Genomic DNA, 23,550 nt, shown 5'->3' with positions numbered 1-23,550 from the left:
ATGAGAAGTTAAATTTCTCTGCAGGCCCGAGTCACGAAGTAATAAAGCAAGCATAAGTAGTTAGGAATTAGGTGACAAACAGCTGCACCGTGGCAGAGGCAGACAAAGGTAGTAAATCAAAAGCTCATGATGACAGAGCCATAACCAGTAAAATAAACACAAATTAAAATGGTGCTCACAGTGCCTGCGCAAGAGAATCTACAGTCTTTATTTTTTAGACATTGATAGGACTACAATGACTAATTACAGAAGAAAGTGACCAAAAGGTTCACATTTTGTGCATCCTTCGGGTCACTTCAGTGCCTCATGACATCCTCACTCTTCCTCTTCTATCTTCTTGCCATGAAACTCCCGGCTCTTCACTCGGAGCTTGTTGACCTGCGACTCTGCAATGTCAGCCCGCTCCTCGGCTTCCTCCAGCTCGTGCTGGATCTTGCGGAACTTGGAGAGGCTGACATTGGACAGTTCCTCCTGTGCGGAGAGAGGGAGTTGGTGGTGAGGAGCCCAGGGAAGGGCTTTCAGTCCTGCTGCAGTTCAGCCGTGTGTGGTTCTGGGACTTCTCAAGGGGAAGGTCCAGAGCTCCATCTACCACCCACCACTGCGTACACATAAGCCTCACACAGACCTCCTCATCTTCCCTTACTCAGGACCCAACTGGGACAAGCTTCACCAGTACTGTGTCAATCATGAGCACCTATTTCTTCACTTGAGTGTGTCATTTCTGTATTTATTCTGCCACTATTTGCTACCCAACTATCAGTGTGCTTTATTAGGTTGAGAAACACCCTGAAGCCTTCTGCTGTTGTTCAAGAACAAAGATGCATGAATTTCTCAGTCAGTGGATGTGCCCCCTTGGTTTGATTAATCTGACCTCCCATATAAAACAGGATGCAGAACTTCCCCATCTCATCTATGATCACAGGGTGCCCAGAACTCAGCAAGGCCTCAAGGCACCACAGTAGAATTCATGGCCAAAACTGTTGTGTCTTAAGTGTTTCTCTCATGTTTTCTTCCTGGTGTTCATGCTCAGCTCAATGAGCGAGCTGCCCTAATGGAAGGTGGCTCTTACCCATTCTCCAAGCAATACTCACAGCCTCCTCAGCTTGTCTCTTGTAGGATTTCACCTTCATTTGTAGTTTGTCCACCAGATCCTGGAGCCTGAGGATATTCTTCCGGTCTTCCTCAGACTAAAGCAGACAATAAAGAAGAAAGAGAATGAATTATTTGCTTCCCACCACATGAGCTTAAAAATTCCCCTTGGGGATGGCGTGTGAAAAATTTGGCCTGTGGTGAGAAGACTCTGTCAGTCCAAGGAGACCTCCTGCCTTACCTGGTAGGTCAGCTCCTTCACTCTCCTCTCGTACTTGCGCACACCCTTCACGGCTTCAGCGCTGCGCTTCTGCTCAGCATCAACCTCCGCTTCCAGCTCCCGCACCTGCAAGGACAAGCCCATCTTTGGAGCTTCCCTGATGGCTGCTTATGTGACATGTTCACTCATGTACAAAGAGCAGCCCTACGCACTCTGGCCTCCAGCTTCTGGATTTGCTTCTTGCCTCCCTTCAGGGCCAACTGCTCAGCCTCGTCCAGACGGTGCTGCAGGTCCTTCACCGTCTGGTCCAGGTTCTTCTTCATCCTCTCCAGGTGGGCGCTGGTGTCCTGCTCCTTCTTCAGCTCTTCTGCCATCATGGCTGCCTGATGAGAGCAAAGGGTCAAGTCCATTTGGCAGCTGAACACAGTTTGAAGGAAAATACATTCATCATCAGCAATGAAAGGAGCTCCTGACTCACATCTGTGATGGCCTTCTTGGCCTTCTCTTCAGCATTGCGGGCTTCCTGGATCGTATCCTCCATTTCACTCTGAATTTGGGTAATGTCTGTTTCCAGCTTCTTCTTGGTACCGATTAAGCTGGTGTTCTGTATAACAGGAAACATGTGGTTTGTACTGTTAGACATAATATCTCCACATAAAGAGCTAAAAGTGTGTGTACAGGTTATGAAAGTCTTTAATACAAGAGCCCTCTTTAGGGCCACAGCAGCCAAGCAGACATGGGTGGCTGCGTAGACTGGCAATAATGTGCCATGTCTTGTCAAGTGTTCACATAGTAATCACTTACAAGATGCACAGCAATCTCACTCTGTTATCCCTTTTTGATGGGATTAATTACCAGTTGAGTGCCTGACCTGGGTATGGAGGAGCTGCACACGTTCGGTGGCATCCAGAAGCTCCTGCTCAGCCAGTTTCCTCGAACGCTCCGTCTGCTCCAGAGCTGCCCGTAGCTCCTCAACTTCAGCCTGCAACAGGTTTGCTCTGCGCTCCACCATGGCCACCTGCTCCTTCAGGTCCTCCTGTGTCCTCAGAGCATCATCCAAGTGTATCTGGGTGTCCTGAGAAAGGGACAAGAGAAATTGCAGGATGCCACTGTGTTCTTGGGTGCCAAAACTATTAGGGATGTCTTCTGTCATTCACTAGCTTTGCTGAACGGACCTTGAGCACTCCCTGGGTGTTTCTCAGGTTCTTCTGTGCATCTGCAGCCTGGCGGTTGGCATGGCTCAGCTGGATCTCCATTTCATTCAGGTCTCCCTCCATCTTCTTCTTCAGCCGCAGGGCTTCATTCCTGCTCCTAATCTCAGCATCCAGGGTGCTCTGCATGGACTCCACAATTCTGAGGTGGTTTCTCTTCAGCTGATCAATCTCCTCATCCTTCTCTGCTATCTTCCTGTCAATCTCCGACTTCACCTGGTTGAGCTCAAGCTGGAGGCGCAGGATCTTCCCCTCTTCATGTTCCAGGGAGGCCTGGAAAAAGGCAGTGGGACAAGTGACTTAAACCATTGCTTGCTTCCCAAGTCATCACTTAAGCAGTACTTCGTAAAATCTAGGTTGCTTTCCTGCCAGCTCTGCAGATAACTACTGCCATACTTTCCCTCTGGACACCATTTCTCAGCACCCTATGTACCTCAGCTTCCTCCAGGGAGGCTTGGAGTTCAGATTTCTCCTGCTCAACCTGCTTCTTGACTTTCTCCAGCTCATGAATCGCCTTTCCTCCCTCTGCAATCTGCTCCGTGAGGTCGGAAATCTCCTCTGTGGGAACAACCACCAATGGCATGGTCAGGCACAGAGCACAACGGGAAGGGCCCTGTCACACCAAGGTGACAGACATCCCTGCCCACCTGCAGGCACAGACCCATGTGCAGCGGTGCGTAGTGCTGGACAGGAGAAAGCCCTGCCAGGAGCAGAGGGACGGGCACTTACGCTGCAAGTTCTTGTTCTCCCGCTTCAGCGTTTCCAGGTGGTCCAAGGACTCCTCATAGGCATTCTTCATCTTAAAGAGCTCCGTGCTGAGAGATCGAGCCTCCTTCTGGGAGGCTTCCAGCTCAGCCTGTGTCTCCTCGTACTTCTGCTTCCATTCTGCCAGGATCTGAAGAGAAACCAGGTGTGAGTTTGGATGTGGCCATCAGGAGGGGATGCTCTGCCCAGGAACCCCACGTCTGGAGCCCAAAAGACCTTGTCAAAGTTCTTCTGCTTCTTATCCAGAGCTGCGCAGGCAGCATTTGATCTCTCCACATCAATCATCAGGTCCTCCACTTCATTCTGCAGCCTCTGCTTTGTCTTTTCCAGGGAGGCACATTTGGCATTCACAGCTTCAACGTGTTCCTCTGCATCTTGCAGGCGCTGTGCCAGCTTCTTCCTGGCAGATCAGCACAGCTCCAGGTTAGAGCTTAAGGGTCTACCACATCTGTGTCACAACACCTTCTGAGTATCTGGCCTGTCCTAACTGTTCTACTTCAAGGGCTTCATTTGTGTTTCCAATCTTCCCTTTTTTCCACAGCATGCTTTTCCTCTTCCTCCTTCTTTCCCCTTTATGGCAAAGATGGTGTATTCCTACCTTAGTCCCACCACTGTTCTAACCCAAAGTTAGAGACTCCAGTTTCCCTTGACAGCCTCAGTCTTCTCCAGCCATTCAACATCCCACTTCCCACGTACTTGGCCTCCTCCAGCTCCTCTGTGCGCTGAATAGCATCAGTCTCGTATTTGGTTCTCCACTGGGCCACTTCGCTGTTGGCCTTGGACAGCACACGCTGCAGCTCCCCCTTGGTTTCCTGCTCCTCCTCATATTGTTCCCGGAGCAAGTCACAGTCGTGGCGAGCAGACTGCAGGGCATGGGCCAGGGCGTTCTTGGCCTGTGGGAACATGGGGATTGGTAACCTGGATACTTGTCTTGAGATGACGCTTGACAGTGACACTGTCAAGAAACTATGAATGAAACTCAAATTAAGAAAATACAAAGGTGGAAGCTCCTGGAGCCATCACCCATGTGTTCTGGAGGATCAGATGTCTTAGTGACAGGGGCTCTGGGTACAGTTATATACTATTTCTTTAAGTGTTACTACATATGTTTCTGTATCCTGGTTTAGAGAGCATCGACATATTCTCACGAAAGCCTTTTTAATGACTACTTCCATCATCAAACTCATGACACTTCCTCTCCTCAGTAGCCTATGAGTTGGTGTATGTTCATTACTACAGTACTACATGTGTCTGGGTAAAGAATATTGAACCAGTCTGGATCAGACATGATTCTCCAGATACTTTTAGGGGAGATATAGACTGTGTACAGCAGGGTGCTTGCAGACCTTTATTTCTTCTTCTAGATGTCTCTTGAGTTCCTCAATCTGTTGGGTAAAGCCTTGCTTGCCCCTGGACAGCTGAGAAATCAGGGCATCCTTTTCTTCCACCTGCCGTGAATATTCACCTGGGAAGAGGAAATTGAAGAAAGGTAACTAGACTAGTAATACTATGACAATTTCTGCCTGTAAACCCATTTAATCAGGAGTGGCCTGGAGAGGTTTTACCATTTGTCACTCTGCACCCTGTGGTATCCTCATTAAGTGCAGGTTGTTCCATTTTACCTAAGAAATGAGAATATCTCACCTGATTCTGTCTGCAGACGAGCTCTTTGAGTATTGAGGTCGTTGATCATGCGCTGATTCTGCTCCTCCTTTGTTTTAATCTCACTCAGCTGGTCTTCCAGAGTGCGGCACATCTTCTCCAGATTTGCCTAGGTAGAAACCACAAGGAAAAAAAGGAGATCAACAGCTGCACTCATTATTCTAACAGCAGGGATATTTTTAATGAGAATGTGGCTGGTAGATGTAGGTTATGGGCTAGACCTTCGCCTGGTGGGCATTCTCTACTGCCTTTCCATACCTTGGCTTTGGAGACAGACTCCATGTTACTGGCCAAGTCATCAATCTCCATCTTCAGCTCGCTCTTCTCCTTCTCCAGCTTCTGCTTCACTCGCTGCAGGTTGTCGATCTGCTCCCCAAGCTCAGCTGTGCTGTCCGCGTGCTTCTTGCGCAGGGCGGCAGCCGTGGCTTCGTGCTGCAGCGTGGCCTCTTCCAGGTCGCGACGCATCTTCTGAAACTCTGCCTCACGCTTCTTGTTCATCTCAATCTGAGCTGCTGTAGCCCCTCCTGCTTCTTCTAGGCGCTCGCTGATCTCCTCCAGCTCCCTGGAGAGGTCAGCGCGATGCTTCTCGGCTTTTGCCCGAGAGGTTCGCTCAGCCTCAATTTCCTCCTCCAGTTCCTCAATACGGGCCTGTGGAACATTAGGGACCCTTCACACCCAGTCCCTCCTCCTACCTGACCTGAGACTGGGAGAGAGAGGGGAAGGAACACAGACTTGCCTGAAGCTCCTTGATCTTCTTCTGTAGTTGCATACCCAGGGCTTGCTCATCCTCGATTTTGCTCTGGATCTGGCTGATCTCAAAGTCTTTCCTGTGGGCAAATCAAACCATGTTAGAGATCAGGGAAAAAAGACAAGTGTGACCAGCCCAGCACTCAGGTGTCCCACAGCTGCACTTACTTCTTCAGTTTCTCATCCAGCTGCTGCTTATCATTTTCCAAATCCATTATGTTGTCATGGGCCAGCTTCAGGTCTCCTTCGAGTTTCCTCTTAGCTCTCTCAAGGTCCATGCGCAGTTTCTTCTCTTGCTCCAGGGATCCTTCCAGCTAAAAAGAACAAGACCCTCAGCTCACAACCGGTCAGGTCTAACTCCATACCTGTCCTGTTCTTGATGGATGGCCGTGTGCTCACATCATCCACTTGCTGCTCCAGCTTGGTCTTGGCTTTTGTCAGCGTGTTGACTTTGTCCTCTTCTACTTGCAGGTCATCCAGTGTCTGCTGATGGGCCTCTTGGAGGGCTTTCTTCTCTTTTGTCAGCTTAGCAATGGTCTCGTCCAGGGCTGCCATCTCCTCTGTCAGGTTTTTCACCTACATATGTAAGTATTTTTCAGAATTCAGTGGAAAACAAGCTTAGCAGTTGAATAAAGCTTTCTTTTTGTTGTTTTCATCCAGCTCATTATTCCTTTGATTGCTCAGATGAGGCCCAACTCACATGTTCCAAAAACCACACATCCTATGATAGCAGGTTCTTTTTCTCCTAGAAGCAAATATTTTTACACTTTCTTTGTGTGTACCTTGTTTTCAGTGGCATGCTTTTCTTTCTCCACTTTGGCCAACGTTAACTCAAGGTCATCAATGTCTTTCTTCAGCTCTGAACATTCATCCTCCAGTTTTCTCTTCTTGGCTGTCAGCTCAGCATTAATTTCTTCCTCATCTTCAGCTCTTTCAGTCACCTCCTTAATTTTGGCTTCCAGCTGGATTTTGGTTTTGATGAGCTGGTCACATCTTTCCTCAGCATCAGCCAAACTATCTGCTTCCTGGTGGAGAGACACAGATTTTATGGGTTGTAATGTTTTGAAGTTTCTCTGCTCTGTCTTTTTTATCCCTGAGTAGGCACGTGTTAATACAGGACCGACCGTGGCCTTCCACTCCAGAAACCGAAGGATCTTGCCACATGTCTATTGGGAAACCATTTTATCTGCTATCAACATTGATTCCAAATTTTTTGTATCTCTTCAAATTGTCTCACAGAGATATCTCATGCACTCACAAACACAACACAAGACAAGAGTGGTCACTTCAATTACTAGTTTCAGCAGGAACAAAGGCTTGGAGTCCTTTTTCCTGACAGGAGAAGCACTTAGTAGCTTTTTAATTGCCTCACTGAGAACCTTATAAGATTTGGGAAATGAAGGCTTTTCCATCTTATGAGAATAATTTAGTTGAGAAAGAAATTTATCACCTTTCTACATGCATTGAAATTGCTGTCCAGCAGAGTTCTTGCCTTTCGTATCAGTCACCTCTGTGCCTTCTTTCCAGCCCATGCTGAGCATTTACAGTGCTAACTAGTTGATCATTTCATTTGGTGTGAAGAAACACCTTTTCCTAATTGAGCCTGAATGGAAAGTATCCATGTTTCTGAAAGTAATCATGGCTTCCCTAGTGTAGCTGTAAATAGTGTATCCTTCTGAGCTTTGCCTTGACTCTGTTAGACAGATACATGGTGATGAATGTTAAGTAGGTGGAGATATTTCCCTTCAGTTCAGAGCTCTCTGCTGTGGGTTACTTGTTGCCCAGTGTTACGTGGCTCTTTCCTCAGGCAGCAGGAACGTCAGGTCTCATGTGGGGCTGCCACGAGACTCACCATGCCCCTGCCAGTGCCTGTTTACGCAGTGTTAGAGTGTGTGATTTAGAACGTTTTCTACTACACATTATTCAGCCTCCTGTGAGTCCCTGCTCAGGGTGAGAAGTGTTCTGGCTGTGTGACATTACTTTCCCAGGGACAAATGAACAGTGATACTCACCGCCTGCACTTGGAGCTGCAGGTCATTTTTTTCCTGCAGCAGGACCACCATTTTCTCCTCCAGCTCCTTCCTCTTTGCCTCTGACTTCGCAAGCTCTTCCTTGGTTTTCTCAAATTCTTCCTTCATGTTGGCCATCTCCTTCTCCGATTCTGCGCTCTTCAGCAAGGGCTTGATCTTGAAGAACAACTTCATCCAGGGCCAGTGCTTGACATTCATGAAGGACCGAACATTGTACTGGATACAGAAGATGGATTCCCTGAAAGGAAATTCATATGGATATTGTATCACTTTGGTGTGATGTATTTAAGCTTCACCAATCAAGTACCGTGAGAAGAAATTAAATATGAGAAAAGTCTACCTCCTCTCCACCATTCTCTGGTACTCCACTCTCATCAGGAAACCTCTGCACCTGGCTTGTGTGCGAGTGATGATTTCTGCCAGCTTGTCATCTCTCATCTCCTCCAGGAGTCCCAGCAGCCCAGCCTTGAAGAACACCTTGAGGAAGGAAATGTTGCACCATGTCGTTTTTAGGTGTCACAAAGTCTTTTAGGATCCTGAAGCAGATCTTAATGGCCGTGACCAGCCTCACCTTGGCCCCCCTCCCAAGCCCTCTTCCCAAGGTGCTACAAGCTTCCTATAAGCTCAGCCCTAAGCATTCAGTCTCAGAGCTATGTGCTGTGAGTTATGGTTTCCAGTTAAGCCACAGCCTTAGCCACACATATGCCTGGTCATGGACCCCACTGAGCTCTACCATGACTTGCAGACTTACATCCTGACTTGATGTTAGGTCAATCTCATTGCTGTGGATCTGCCTAGGAGTTAATGAATACAGCCTGGGCCTTATTAGCCTATTTATATATGACATGTGCAATCTCAAAAATACAAGGCTTTTTGGCTTCACCTCAGACCTTCCTTATTGTCACAAGCTAGCCTGATGGTTTGGACTCTTGGTTGAACCTGACTACCATTCCAGGGTCTTCCCCACTTTCCTTGCTTGGGTACTGTGGGGCTGAGCACCTGCTGACTGGGGCTCCTACCCTGCCAGCTCTGTTACTGTGCTGTGCTCCCTCCACAGGTAAGGATAGAAAAGCCCACCCTTTCAGCTCCCTGAGAAGCTTTTAACACAGGTCTTGTTTCTACCTTGGTGTGACCAAATCTATATTGGGTGTGATCCACATCAATGGACCCAAGGAGCATTTCTGAAGCCTTCTTGCTGTCCATGAACTGTCCCTCTGGGATAGCACTTGCATTAAGCACTCTGTATCTGCAGAAGAAACAGAACATAAAGAAATCCCCATCACCACAACCATCACTATGATTGAACACCACAGCCTTCTCAAATTGTCTCACTGAATCAGTCTCATGCCTGGAGACGGTTCATACTTTCAGAACAGGATACAGAGAGTGTTTTTGTTATTAACTCTAAGTGCAAGAGCATCCTGATGTCAGCAATGTCATATCATCATGAATTGATGGCAAAACATTTCTGTATTACTGTTCAGTACCAATTTAAAGTATGGTGTTTCAAGTATATTATGATACCCAGGCTCTTCAGCTTGGTTTGAATGGGGAGAAAGGTGAAGCACATTTACCTTTGCTTGAAGTCAGCATACAGAACTCTGCTGGGGAATCCTTTCCTGCAAATTCGGATTCCTTCCAGCACGCCATTGCACCGCAGCTGATGCAGCACCAGCTCATGTTCCATGGCACCTAACAATACCACCATTAGTTACTTCTCCGTTGTTTGATACTCACCAGAAGAGCTTCTGGGTCTTTTTTTTCCTCCTATTGAATCTGCTTACCTGGTGTTTTTGTTTCATTTGGGATGATGCATCGTACAAAATGGGGGTGAGTGCTTCTTAGGTTAGCCATCAGCTTGTTTAAATTCTCCTATGTGATCATGAAATGAAGTTTATGTTATTAAGCATAAACACTGGAAGCTTAATAGTGGATGTACCAAACTCAATGTTTCAGGATGCAGACCTGCCTTCCCTAAAACATCTTACAGAGCTCCCAAAGGGAAACTTGGAAACTGAAGGCTCCCAGATATTTGTTTGTTTGTTTGTTTTTAAATCTTTCATAGAATAATGGTTCACAGAATCATGTAATGTCCTGAGTTGGAAGGGACCCACAAGGATCATCAAGTCCAACTCCTGTCCCTGCAATGACAACCCCACAGGACACCCCGTCTGTCTGAGGACGTTGTCCAGTCTCTTCTTGAACACTGTCAGGTTGGGGCCGTGACACCTCCCTGGGAAGCCTGTTCAGTGTCCAGCACCTCTGGGTGAAGAACCTTTTCCTCATGTCCCACTGACCCTCCCTGGCACATCTTCTGCCATTCCCTGGGTTCTGTCACTGTCACAGAGAAGAGCTCAGCCCTGCCCTTCCTGCTCCCCTTCAAGGTGGTATTTCTTGTGCTATTTAGTTGGATGTTTTAAGTGGATGACACGTATTCTTGGTTAAGCATGACTAGCATCTGATTTGGCAGCTAATTAAGTTCTTTTTAAAAGGATGGAATATTTGTACAGACCATGCAAATTTACTTTTTTAGTAGTAACTCTATTTATGTAAATATCTTGACTGCAGCCAAATATAAACCTCGAAAACATAACTGAAAACTGACATCTTCAAGAGATGACGAATTCTGCCCTTACCCGGAAGAGAGCTGAGACGGTCTGGAAGGATGAACCCTTCTTCTTGCCACCCTTCTTGCCACCACCACCAGCCTCTGCAAAATTGAAGAAAATGACCAGATGCTTCTAACATTGTCTTTGAGATTCCACTTTGTACAATACAAATGCATGGAAATGGATTTAACAGAGCTTACCTGCTTCCCCACCATAGGCAGCAAAGAGTAAGGCCAATGTCTTCAAGGATGATTTCTGGTACAACCCAATGACAGTTTCGTTCAGAGGGTCCTTGTTCTTCTCCAGCCAACCAGAGATGTTGTAGTCCACCGTGCCAGCGTAGTGCACCAGGGAGAAGTGAGCCTCAGCCTTGCCTTTGGCAGGTTTGGGCTTCTGGAAGTTGTTGGACTTGCCCAGATGCTGGTCATAGAGCTTGTTCTTGAAAGAGGTGTCAGTTGCCTTGGGGAACATGCACTCCTCTTCCAGGATGGAGAAGATGCCCATGGGCTGGAAAGTACCAAAAGAAGTGGTAGAGAAAGATGCTAATGATGGGAACCACATGCTATGAACATCAAAGGTAGCAGTGTGCTGCTGGAAGCATCTCAGCCTGCATAAAGGCCTAAGTTTATCAGGAGTTATACAAAGTTAGGGAGCTTATTTCTGCCTTTTCTTACCTTCCTGCAGCATCTTATGGAACTTAAAGAATGTCTGTCAGATCCAGGTTAGAATTGGGAGTAGAATTGGAGGGAGAAATGATAAACAGAAAAAATAATTGGGAAAATTGTTACAAGGGGCCCAGTTGTTTTGGGAAGTTAGATGAGAGGATATTTATTTCCTAAACTTGTGCGTGGAGTTCTGATTTGAAACTTCAGAGGAAAAAGAAAGGAGACTGACTCCAGTCTCTTTTAAAGAAGTGTGTTGGTGCAAGTCCAGGTTATATTTCCCATGCTTGAAGAGCAGGCAATGAAGGATTGATGACACAGGTTTGAATTTCCTCATTCCTCTTTGCCAGACTAGAACAAGTTTCAGTGCAAAATGTTTTGTTTAACTGGCATTGACTGTCTGACTGTGAGTTCTTTCTGAGCTGAATCTCAGAAACAGAAACATCACCAAACTCCAAAATACATTGCACACTTGTAAGGAAAAGGTACCTTCTCAATGAGCTCAATGCAGGCAGCCAGGTCCATCCCAAAGTCAATGAACTCCCATTCAATTCCCTCCTTCTTGTACTCCTCCTGCTCCAGCACGAACATGTGGTGGTTGAAGAACTGTTGCAGTTTCTCATTGGTGAAGTTGATGCACAGTTGCTCAAAGCTGTTGAACTGCCCAAAGCAAGGAGAGGTTGTCAAGGTGTGGCAAACACCACAGGTGTTTGCTAGTGTTCTCCTGGTGCTGGTTGACCTTCCCGAGCTGAAGCAACACTCCTAATCATACTATAACAGCATCTGTTTCCTTAGCAGGACTTCTATTCTAAAATTTGCTGTCCATAAAGGATTTTATTATTATCACTTGTGAAATCAAGTTAATGTAACACTTCTTTTTTTACTGTGCTACTCAAAAGCAGACCCATCAGTAACCTTAGCTGCAGCATTGTGCAGGTGTCCCATGTCTGATCTCCGGGAGAGTGGAAACCTTCTCAGTGACCCACCTGAGAATGTCCCTCGGATCAACAGTCCAGGGGTTTCTCTGCTGTGCCACTGAAGTCCTGACATCATGACTCCAGTCACAACACAGGTAACATGCTGGGAACTTTCCCATAGCACTGCCCTTTGCTCTCCCAAGAGCATCCACACCTTTGGCCAAGGTCCCTCTGAGCCTTAGTCCTAGACCTTTCTCTTTGTTTGCTAAGCCTAAGACATTTACAAGCTCGGAGGCCTTTGAGACCATTTGTCAGAAAGCAGAGCTTTTTCTACCTGTTGACAATGTTAGAATCAAGGTGTTTGTTAGTAAAGCCATTTGAGGGTACTACTGCAACAGAGGGAGAAGTTCTCAAAATCTGCAGATGAGGAGGATAAAACTCTGAATCTTCTTAAAAAGAAGTGTGTTTTGTAATCCTCGTGACCCCTCCCTCACCCTCCCTTGACCATGGTGCCAAGTCCTTGTTCCTTACATCAAAGATTTCAAAGCCAGCAATGTCCAGGACACCAATGAAGTACTGTCTGGGTTGCTTGGTATCCAGCTGTTGGTTGATACGAATAACCATCCACAAGAACATCTTCTCAAAGACAGCTTTTGCCAGGGCACCTACTGCATTGTTCACCTAAAGCAGAAAGGACTGCAGTTACATCCTGGTGTCAAAGAAGAATGCTCAGGTACTCCTTCAAGCTATTCATTTTCAAAATCCAAATTTTACCTGTGATACTGTTTGACCTTTGGTCACATATTCATTCCCAACTTTGACTCGGGGGTAACACAGGGCTTTGAGCAGTTCAGCTGAGTTCAGGCCCATCAGGTAGGCAGCCTTGTCAGCCACTAGAGAGGGGGGGAAAGAGAGAGAAACATTTATTTTTGGATAATGTCTAGAATTCGGTCAGTGTGGACAGCTCTCCCATTCATGTTCTAGAAATGGAAAAGCATTGGTCTGCTCTCAAACAGAACGTCTGGAAAGCAATGTAAATCAGGAAGCTAATGATGGCCTTCTTGGAAACCAGGTGTTTGGAGAGAGAGAGATCCTGTGTTGAAGCTCGCCCTATCAGGCTGTGTATATTTGAGGAGTATTAATCAGAAAAATTATGGTATTTCCTACAAGCAGGGAAGCACCTCTGCAGTTAGACAGACAGTGAACAAAGGTGCTTTTCCTCAGCATTCTATGTTGAACTCAGGCCAACAAAGGCCTCTCTTTGGAGGTTATCATGTCATCTCCACAAGCAGAGAAGTTCTTTGAACAAGTCCATTGCTCATTCTGCTGGTACCTTCTGTGCCATCAGGCTCTGCCTGCTCCTCTCGTTGTTTCTGCTTGAACTTCAGATTCCCATAGTGCATGACGGCCCCTGTCAGCTTGTAGATGGCAGTCTTTTCATCAGCAGTGAAGCCCAAGATGTCAATGGCACTCTGCAGTCAAAACAATGAAGTAAGAACATTGCCTAAAATCCTTAACTATCACAGCAAAAATATTTCTTTCAAGTACTTACATCTGTAGCCATCAGTTCCTCCTGGTCATCAATGCTGGGAACAGTGACCTCACCTTGACTCACATAGTGGAAATCAAAAGGGTTGGTGGTGATGAGGAGCATGTCTGAAAGCAGGAAGAGGCAAGACACAGGTTTTGTCAAGCAGGTAATAGGGTGAACTGTTGCTCGGCAATCATCCTCAAAAAGTCATAATGATCCTTCCTACCAATTAGCTCCGGCTTCTTGTTGGACATGATCTGATAGAAGATGTGGTAGCTTCTTTCTGCAGGGAGCTGGAAAGTGACTCTGGACTTCTCCAGCAGATCTGGCAAGGAAGGCAGAAGAGTCAGGCACAGGAATGCACATGGAGGTGGGAATTTGGGGAGGAATGGGATCAGGCCAGGAGAGTCTCTTACAAGTTTCAATGTCTGCAGAAGCCAGTTTGCCTGTGGCTCCAAAGTGGATTCTGATGAATTTGCCCTGTTAAGGAGAAGCAGCAGCATTTCAGCCTTTTGGGCTTTTCTGACATTTCCTTTATGTGGGATACTGCCAGGGCCATCACTTGTCTTGGAATGAGCGGGAGATTTTGTCCAAAGCAACAACTTACAAAGCGTGAGGAGTTGTCGTTCCTCACGGTCTTGGCGTTTCCAAAGGCCTCCAGCAGTGGGTTGGCGCTGATGATTTGATCCTCAAGCGTTCCCTGCAGGATGATAGATATTGCTGGTTATCCTTTCCAAAAATCATGTCAGGAATGGAGAAAAGCTTTGACTAAGCCAGCATCTATTAATTTACCTGCATTTTGCCTGATGGCTGCTCCTCCTTCTTCTTCTCCCCACTGGCTGCAATTGTTGCAAAGTACTGGATGACACGCTTGGTGTTCACAGTCTTCCCTGCACCGGATTCTCCGCTGTCAAAGCAAAGAGAGAAGCAGAGAGTGTGTGGTCAGGCAGGAGATCCCCTGGCACCGGGCAGCCCCGCAGGGACCCAGCAGGGAGTGTACGTACGTGATCAGGATCGACTGGTTCTCACGATCTGTGTAGGACGCAGATACAAAGACGTTGTCAGTGGCATTCTTGAGTAATACAGAACACAGTGTGTCTGATAAATACAAGCCATGCTTTTAGCGAGCCTATGTATTTCATGGAGAAAGCTGGAGTTTTCAAAGTTTGGATATCTTCAATTCTTTTTTTCGTTTCTGAGGTGTTAATTTAAACTGCCTTTTCAGTCTTTGAAATTGTACACTTCTTTTTAGTTTGACATTTTTCTCATATAAATCTCTGTATGAAATGAATAGTGAAGCAAGGATGTCTGTTACTTTCAAGTGACTTCAAGAACTCTGGAGGATTATCTTCCTCAGAGAAGTCTGTTATAGATGTTAGAAGGTTTTAGTATGAAAGATCTCCCGGTAGAATCTAGAGAGATTAATATCAAATTTATTGTGTGCCTTTTTAAGTTCTCAGCAAGTACAACTAAATGCTTATACATCTGTGAATCCTCAACAATTTAAGAATCTGAGATTGGTTTATACTGATTTCCTTTTAACAAAATACCCTTTGAGAAATCTGATTAATTAGGTCTTATCTCCAAGTTGCAAGGGATTGTAACCACTGATTATATGGGTCAAAAGAATTCTGATCTCCTCCTTACCTAACTCATTTGTAGAAGTGCAGAGATTTAATCAATATGAGAAATGTTCGAACAAGTATTTTTTTCCTCCTTTCCTGATTTTTGCTTTTCACCATTGAATACAGAGTCTGAATTATTTCTGAGGTGAGAAAGAATGTCCAGGTTTTGTTGGTTTTGTTGTTGTTTTGGTTGGTTGGTTGATTGGTTGCGCTTTTTCTTTCAGTGTGTTTCTGCTTATTTTTGTTTATTTCTGTCTTTACAAGTCTGTTTTAAAAGAAACTACTTTAGAGAAGGAAGAAATAAGATAGAATATGAAAAAAAAATGCTAAACTACTTGAAATTCATGAACCTTCTTCAGTGAAAGTAGACAAGGAGAAAAAAATCGAATTATTGTGGTTTTTTAATTCAACATTCAGGGGCTTTTTTTAACAGTCAACATTTTTATTCTGTGAGGCTCAGTAACGTGGAATCATGTAGAGGTATGACCATTAAATCATTGATTCCCTTCTGCTTATTGCAGTTTCAGTGAACGGAATTCTAGTCCTTTCTAGTCAAGTAATTTTCATGCCTAAGAAGAAAAACCATAACATAGGAATAGTAAATAACAGCTAATTTGAAATGAAGGTATTTAGCATTGCTTCCAGAGGGTACATCTTTGTTGGGATACTGACCCTTGTCCTTCTTCAAGATGTTATAAATATCAGAATAACACCTGATGTCATATAATTTGGTTTTTTTCAAAGAATGTCTTCATGAAGCAAAACCAGTTAGAAAATAACCTACAATACAGTTTGGAGAGAGATCGATTACATTGTTTGGAGATCTAGTAATATTTTCTGTCACATTTTGAATAAATCAGATCTCAATAATAGGTAGGGAAAATTTTTGTTTCACCTGACTAAATTAATCCTATTAATTACTTTTCACTTTAACTTTTTCACTTGTCCTTTTTCAAGATGTTATAAATATCAGAATAACACCTGATGTCATATAATTTGGTTTTTTTCAAAGAATGTCTTCATGAAGCAAAATCAGTTAGAAAATAACCTACAATACAGTTTGGGGAGAGATCGATTACATTGTTTGGAGATCTAGTAATATTTTCTGTCACATTTTGAGTAAATCAGATCTCAATAATAGGTAGGGAAAATTTTTGTTTCACCTGACTAAATGAATCCTATTAATTACTTTTCACTTTAACTTTTTCAGTGCTGTGGTCAGCATGCTATAAGTTAGTTTTAAAATGCATTAGAACAGAACCATGTCTCATGCATACTATCAGCAACTGTTAGGATAATTAAAGGCTCATGCTGAGGTTTACATCTCTACATACAGAAATATTAAAAAAAAAAAAAGAAGTTATATCTCCATGAAATGTTGCTGTTGTCTCACCAGTCAACATGAACTGATAGGCGTTGTCAGAGATGGAGAAGATGTGTGGAGGGGCCTCCTGGCGCTTCTTGCCTCTGTAGGCCAACACCACCTCCGGGTTGTACACCGGCAGCCACTTGTAGGGGTTGACGGTGACGCAGAAGAGACCCGAGTAGGTCTGCGAGGAAGGGACACAGCACGTTGCCTTCCCCTGAGCCTGGCAGAGCAGTTCTCCCAGCTCCCCAAAGGAAGACTGCTGCTGGTACTTACGTAGATCATCCAGGCTGCATAACGCTCTTTGAGGTTGTACAGCACAGCGGGTTCGTGGAGGTGGGTCATCATGGCCATGTCCTCGATCTTATCATACTTGGGAGGGTTCATGGAGAAGATTTGATCTTCCTTCACAGTCAGGGTCTGTCAGAGGAAAGAAAGGTACACACGTATCAGCTAAAAGCTCAGAGTGAGAATCAAATGCAGATCTGAAGCTTGCATTTTGCTCACCTCTCCAGCTTCAGTCTTGACGGTGACCTTCCCTGATTCCCTACTCTGGATTGTCCCTTTCACAAAGGATTCCTTAGGATGCACCACAAAGACAGATGACTTGGCATCAAAAGGCTTGTTCTGGGCCTCGATTCTCTCCTTTTCTGACTTTCGGAGGTAAGGAGCTGCCTCCCCAAAGGCAGCCATCTCAGCATCTGGAGAGGCCATGGTTGTGCTTATAGAGGAGGCACAGTTAGCAGAGGACTCTGTAGGAAAGAAGATATGTTGATCTCTTCAAATATCCAGGTAGGTATAAACAAGTCAAAAGTTGAATTTAGACTTCCCAGTCTTGACTGAATATAGATGTATATTTTCTTAAATTAGTCCTTAGACATCTAGCTATGTAACTAGTGTTGGAGTATTGTAGTACAGTTTAGCAGTATCACTTCAACTTCATGGACTGTAGTTAATTTGGATGTTGCCATAGCAGAGACTTCATATTAAAAAAGTCTTTAATTTTTTGAAATGCTACCTGACAGTCTCTGAGACACTTAATTGTCGGATAGCAAATAGTGGCTTTTCATTGGAAAAGTTATTTGCTATGGATAATTAATCTTCCATTATGACATATATAAATGCCACTATTTCCTGTTCTGTTTTCTAGAAATCTTGGACTGTTGGATTTCTTCTTGCTCCTTAAAAGCAGGTACATTTTGGTACTCATTCTGCTGGCAGAGTTTGAAAGTCAGTCACTGCTGTTTGAAAACATAGCACCTCATTTTCTATTGCACATATATCCAGAATTAATATGGAAACTGAAGGAAAAAATACTGTCTTCAAATCTAGAATAAAAACTCAAGCAATAGAGACAGTTCCCTGACAGAAATGAATATCCAAGACTTCTAGGAAGTTCAATAGAATAAAAAGTTATATACTTTGCCCAGAAGTTCACAGGAGCCATACACTTACCTTGAAATTTTCTACAGGACTGGGCACAGCACTCCAAAGAGACTTTTATAGAGTCTGGTATGCAGATGCTCTGGATGTTTCCTTTTCCTTCAGTCAAAACATATTTTGGCAAACCATCTTTGGCAAAACTTTGTCTGGCAAACTTAGCTAACAGCATAATTGTCATTTGATTTGACTAGATATATTTAGAAATGTTTTACATCTTATCATTCCTGTGGATACATTTCCTATAAATAGTCTGACAGGGCCATTAAAAAGGGAATCTCGACCAGTCAGGGCACTTAAAGAACTTGAATGTAGAATATACAGGTCGCTTTACTGTCCCTTCTGATAACTTGATCTTTGGCCCAGGAGAGACTCTTTGGTATTTCTTTACTGCAGCTATCCCAGATGTAACATGGAAATAATACAATGTACCTTGTGCACATAGTCCTGTGAATTTGGAGACTACGTTTTACAGTATCAAAAAAGACAACTCTACAAAAGACAAATCATAGCTAAATGTTATTCTGTAATTGATTATATGTTATATTGAAAAGGGGAAAACCAGACACGTATTATGGGCCAGGACTTTGCTAGATTCAGAGGGAATCCAAAATACAGCAAATCAGAATATAAATTCAAGTTTGGACAGGCAATTCCTGCTTAGAGTGTGATAGGTGACTCCTTAACTGTAAAAATAAATAAATATCTATGCAAGCAGATCTGAAAGTGGCATTTTGCAGAAATTAAAAAGTTCAAAATGTGCATAGTAAAGGAATGTTCACTGTTGCTGTGGTCAGTCATAACTGTTATTAGAGAAAAGTCTTAAACAAACAAAATTCTCATGGAACCTCATGCCTTAAAAAAGAAAATGATACTGCTTTTTTTCAAAACATTTATAGTTTTAAATGATTTAGTGCTTTTGTTACAGAGCTGATCTAGAAGAAATCTGTTACATTTAATGACTAGCACTTTTATTAATAGGGACATCAATCATACTCAAAGTTATTTCTGTTGCTCAATCTTTATTAAAGACACTCTAAGGGTTAAGAGAGACAAACATGAAAAAGTAACCTAGACAACAAAATACTTTCAACCTCAAATAAATACATACACAATAAAAAAACAATGATACTTCCTGTTTTCCCTCACACAAACAAGAAGTGTTAACGTGCCTTAAAGAGTCTGTGTCTCAAATATGCCTGTATCCATTGTCAATGTATCTGGAGCAATGTATTTGACCATGTCAGGTAGCAGGGGAGGTCCCTGTACCCTTCACTACCTAGAGCTCAAAAAAAATAAACAATCCTTCCACACAAATACAACTCTACACAGAGAGCGTACCATCCGAGAGCCACAGCACCCTGATACATACTCAGTCCAGCACTCCTATCCCATCACAATTATCTTGCACACTTAGACATTCACACAATTCAGGCAAGAAGAGCTATTAACACAGTGCTGCCTGTACCAGAGCATTAGAGGTGGCAGAGCAGTCCTGTGCAGTGCTGGAGCCCTGAGAAAGAGGAAATTTTCTGAGAGTCCTGGGGAGTGACTGATCTAGTTCTAGGAAAAGGGCACTGTCACTTGAGCTGCTTTAAACACTGTCAGATCTAAACACGCCCTTCTCCTGGTTATTGGCACTTGGTTATTAAAAGAGCTCAGTGGATAAAGCTTGGTGAATAATGCAGGGGCAAGGTCAGGAAAATCATGCCTGTGATCCAAGGTAATATCCAGTGCCAAAGCACGGGCCTGTGCATGAAGAGCTTGTTCCAAGGAGGGCTCTGGCACTGCAGCACCCACTTCTCTGAGTACAAACCCGGAGCTCCCCCCTGGGCTCCGTACACAGAGCATGGGGAGGCTGATGGAAAGAGGGGCCCAGAAGCAACCAGTGGGAAAAGATGAGCGCAGGGGGGCATCTGAAGTCAGTCCTGCCTCTCTGGGCAATCTCTGACTCCCATGGACAGGCAGAAGTTAGAGGATAGAATCATAGAATGGCTACGGTTGGAAGACACCTTAAAAAGATCACCTAGTGCAATACCCCTGCTGTGGGCAGGGATATCTTTGACTAGATCAGTTTGCTTCAAGTCTCACTCAACCTGAACTTGAACGCTTCCAATGACAGGACATTTCCAAATTCTGTGGCCAGTCTGTTCCTGTGCCTCACCAGCCTCATCTTAAAAAATATCTCCCTTACATCCCAGCAGAATCTACCCTCTTCAGTTTGAAACCTTTGCCTCTTGTCCTGTTGCCACAGGCCTTGGGAAAGTCTTTCTCCATCTTTCTTAGAAGCATCCTTTATATATTGGAAGCCCGTAATGCGGTCTCCTCAAAGCCTTCTCACTTCCAGGCTGGACAGGCCCAGGTCTCTCAGCCTTTCTTCCTAGGACAGGTGTTTCAGTCCTCAGATGATTATTGTGAACCTTCTCTGCACCTGCTCTGGCAGGTCCATGTCTTTCTTGTACTGGGACCCCTGGAGCTGGCTACAGTACTCCAGGCAGGAGTCTCATGAGAATAGAGCAGAAGGGGCAAATCACCTCTCTCTGCAGGGCTGCTCTCAATCCAGTCACTCCCTTGGTATATACTGACGGTGGGATTTGCCTGACCTAGGTACAGGACCTTGCACTTAGCCTTCTAGAACTTCATCAGGTTCACATGGACCCACTCTTCAAGTCCATCAAGTTCCCTCTGGATGGCATCCATCGCACTGTTATATCAACAGTATCACTCAACTTGGTGTCATCTGCAAACTTGATGAGTGTGCACAGCCTACTATGCATGTTGTTAATGAAGACATCAAACCTTATTGATTAAAAAAAAATCCTTGTGTTACACCACTGATTTCCATTTGGACATTGAGCCTTTGACTGGAGCTCTTTGGATATGACCATCCAGTCAATCCCTTTTCCATCTATTAGCCCACCCATCAAAATCACAACTCTCCAATTTAGTGATGAGAATCTTGTAGTGCACCGTATCAAAGGCCTTACAGAAGTCCAGATAGATGGCATCAGTAGCTCTTCCTTTGTACACTGATGCAGTCACGCCACTGTAGAAGGCCACTGAATTAGCTAGGAAGTGGTGGAGGAGGTTGTCCCTTGACAGCACGTTTCTCTGGTTGAATACTAGCAGCATGAATGTATGCACTGGCTACTTCTTAAAGAAGAAACTGCAGTGGCAGTGGGGGTCTATTTGGAATTTCTAGGCTCAGCAGGAAAGTTGGCCACTGTCTGTTAACAGCTCTGCATTGATACCTTAGTCCTCAGGTACACACAATGGAAGCTAACATAAACAGTTAATGATGTGTGGGGGTGTTTTTTATGTGGTGGAGCAAAACATACCTTGAAAGGTGATTGCTGTCATTCCAGTAACAGTCAGGAAGGATACTGAAAGCAAGCAAAGTTGACATAGAAAAAGCCATCCCTGTGGGATTTGCAGCATGCTGGTGTTATTATCAGCCACGCTCTTTGGATTAGCAGAGCGTGCCTGTAGGGATCAGTGCACTCTGTGAATCACTGGTGGATCGTGTGACATGGAAGACGTAGCTTTAGGCTAATGTCTAGCAAGGCAGAATTGGTTGATGAGGTGCGAGCTACAGCAGAGGAGGGATGTCAGTGTGTCACCAAAGCATCCACAGTTCGTTCCTTCCTTCCTTCCTTCCTTCCTTCCTTCCTTCCTTCCTTCCTTCCTTCCTTCCTCCCTTCCTCCCTCCCTCCTTTCCTCCCTTCCTTCCTCCTACCCTTCCTCTCTTCATCCCTCCTTTGCTCCCACCTTCCCTCCTGCTGATTGGCATTGAGTCATATGGAACTAAATATGAGGAGTTCTTTCTCCAAACTAGCATAAAATGTCTACTCCATGTGTTTGTGCGTTATCTATTTAATATATATCCTATCACCGCATAGCCATGAAGAGACTGCCATGGCCTTTTGCCATCTCCTCATGCTGCTTCTCCACTCAGGGACCAATTTCTGCAGGTCTTCCCTGACCTCCTAGCAGGGGAAAGGGAATGTAATGCATTTTTCCTTTAGGGAGTTTGATTCACAGCATTTTCTATTGTTTGTCTCTTCTCTTTCCAGTGATGATCTCCTTACCTGGCTTCCTGCGGCCTGAAAAAGAATGAGCATCTGAGTGGAGAAGGACCAGACTGTCTAACTGGAAAGGTAAGCAGAGTGGCTGGTAGAACAGACCTGTCATTTCAGGATGGGCTGCACTTGAATGAGTGTCCGAGTTGTACAGCTACTCAGATGCCTATTACATTCTCAGCTAAACTCTCTGGAAACAACTGCTGCTGGGCAGTGGGTGCTGGCTGAGAAGGTGGGCTTCCAAATGCTCTTTCCATCACCCATCAAAGTCGCTGAAAGGCTCCTGCTATAGGGCGCATGAGGAAGGGAACAAGCCTCTTGTGAAAGAACAGGGAAGGAAATGGGTTGGAAACAAAGCAATGATGGTGATGTGGCACAGGATACCCAGCAGCCATAGTGTCAGGGTGCTCAAGCCTCTGTACCTTGGACTGATTTTATACTCCTGCTATGTCTCCTCTCTTAAGTCTCTGCGTTTGTTTAATTGGTCCTGCTAAGGTAGGCCACCCATGCACCAGATCAACTTTCTTACCTTTGGATTCATAATTCCTTGCACATTTGGTTTGTCTCTCTTTATTTTCTCTTTTGTTACAAATGCTGAGAAACGAGTGGATATTTTCACACATGCAGCACATCTGGAAGACCTTGCTCCACCTTGCTCCAATGGTCAATTCAGAGGCCATCTTTTTATATGTGATACTGTATTATATTTCCCCACGCATATAATTTTGTGATTTTAACTGTACTGACTTCTTCATGCTATTTAATGACACTCCTTACTCAGTGTCGTGAAAGCCTTCTGCATTTCTTAGGCACCAATCCTTGTCATTACTGTTTGGAATAGCATTATTTTGTTGGGTAAAATTGTGTTCTATCCTCTTCCACGTCTCTTCAGCTTGCTTTATCAATGACTTGAACAACACAGGCCCTAGCACAAATAACTTTTCTCTTTCATGCTGTGACTTTGAGGATTATTTATCTGAGAGAGAAGCTTCCTTCTTGTTGCATGGCTTCATCACTTCTATAATAGCCTTGGTAGAGATACCTGGCTGAAAGGTTTTGAAATGTCAGTTGACTTGGAAATCTCAGACCAAATGGATCTCCCTGTCCACATGCTCATCTACCCTTTCGAAGGTTTCTGTGGTGATTCACCTGTAAGGCTGACTTGACTTCAACGGAATACTTCCTTTGGAAGGATACAAACCACCTGTCCTCAACTCCCCATACCAGCTTTTCTGGACAACTGATCTACTCTACATGTATTAAAGGCATTGTCACAGATATGTCACTACTCTTCTCCAGTTTTAGTTCAAAGGGAGGTGAAACTCTTCATGGTGAATTAGGTGACAAACAGCAGTAGCATGACGTTGGCAGACAAAGGTAGTAAACCATAGCCATACCCAAAAGCTCATGATGACATAGACCTAACCAGTAAAATAAAAACTAACGAATACTGGTGCTCATGGTGCCTTTGCAAAGGAATCTACAGTCTTTATTTTCTAGACATTGACAGGATTACAATGACTAATTACAGAAGAAAGTGACTAAGAGGTTCACATTTTGTGCATCCCTCAGGTCACTTCGGTGCCTCATGACATCC

At 44.5% G+C, this 23,550-nt stretch overlaps 1 protein-coding gene across 1 annotated transcript; it reads right to left on the bottom strand.

Annotated features, from left to right (window-relative positions):
* Positions 1 to 315: 315 nt before the first annotated feature.
* On the bottom strand, positions 316 to 17,148 carry LOC308047759 (myosin heavy chain, skeletal muscle, adult; the record flags this gene model as incomplete). Its single annotated transcript, XM_080356467.1, has 38 exons — positions 316 to 471; positions 1,092 to 1,187; positions 1,331 to 1,435; positions 1,522 to 1,692; positions 1,788 to 1,913; positions 2,181 to 2,384; positions 2,485 to 2,793; positions 2,954 to 3,078; positions 3,250 to 3,415; positions 3,502 to 3,685; positions 3,982 to 4,178; positions 4,632 to 4,750; positions 4,930 to 5,056; positions 5,206 to 5,595; positions 5,684 to 5,774; positions 5,863 to 6,008; positions 6,094 to 6,270; positions 6,477 to 6,719; positions 7,707 to 7,962; positions 8,065 to 8,201; positions 8,847 to 8,970; positions 9,299 to 9,416; positions 9,509 to 9,596; positions 10,361 to 10,434; positions 10,534 to 10,840; positions 11,485 to 11,655; positions 12,444 to 12,593; positions 12,687 to 12,805; positions 13,246 to 13,384; positions 13,465 to 13,568; positions 13,670 to 13,768; positions 13,860 to 13,923; positions 14,051 to 14,143; positions 14,236 to 14,350; positions 14,448 to 14,475; positions 16,462 to 16,618; positions 16,711 to 16,854; positions 16,942 to 17,148. The coding sequence occupies 38 exons, from the start codon at positions 17,146 to 17,148 to the stop codon at positions 316 to 318; spliced, it is 5,826 nt and encodes a 1,941-aa protein (XP_080212593.1).
* Positions 17,149 to 23,550: the final 6,402 nt, after the last annotated feature.

This window comes from Nesoenas mayeri (assembly GCF_963082525.1).
Source record: "Nesoenas mayeri genome assembly, chromosome: 19".
Lineage (NCBI taxonomy): Eukaryota > Metazoa > Chordata > Aves > Columbiformes > Columbidae > Nesoenas > Nesoenas mayeri.
This window is presented reverse-complemented; position numbering and strand designations above follow the sequence as displayed.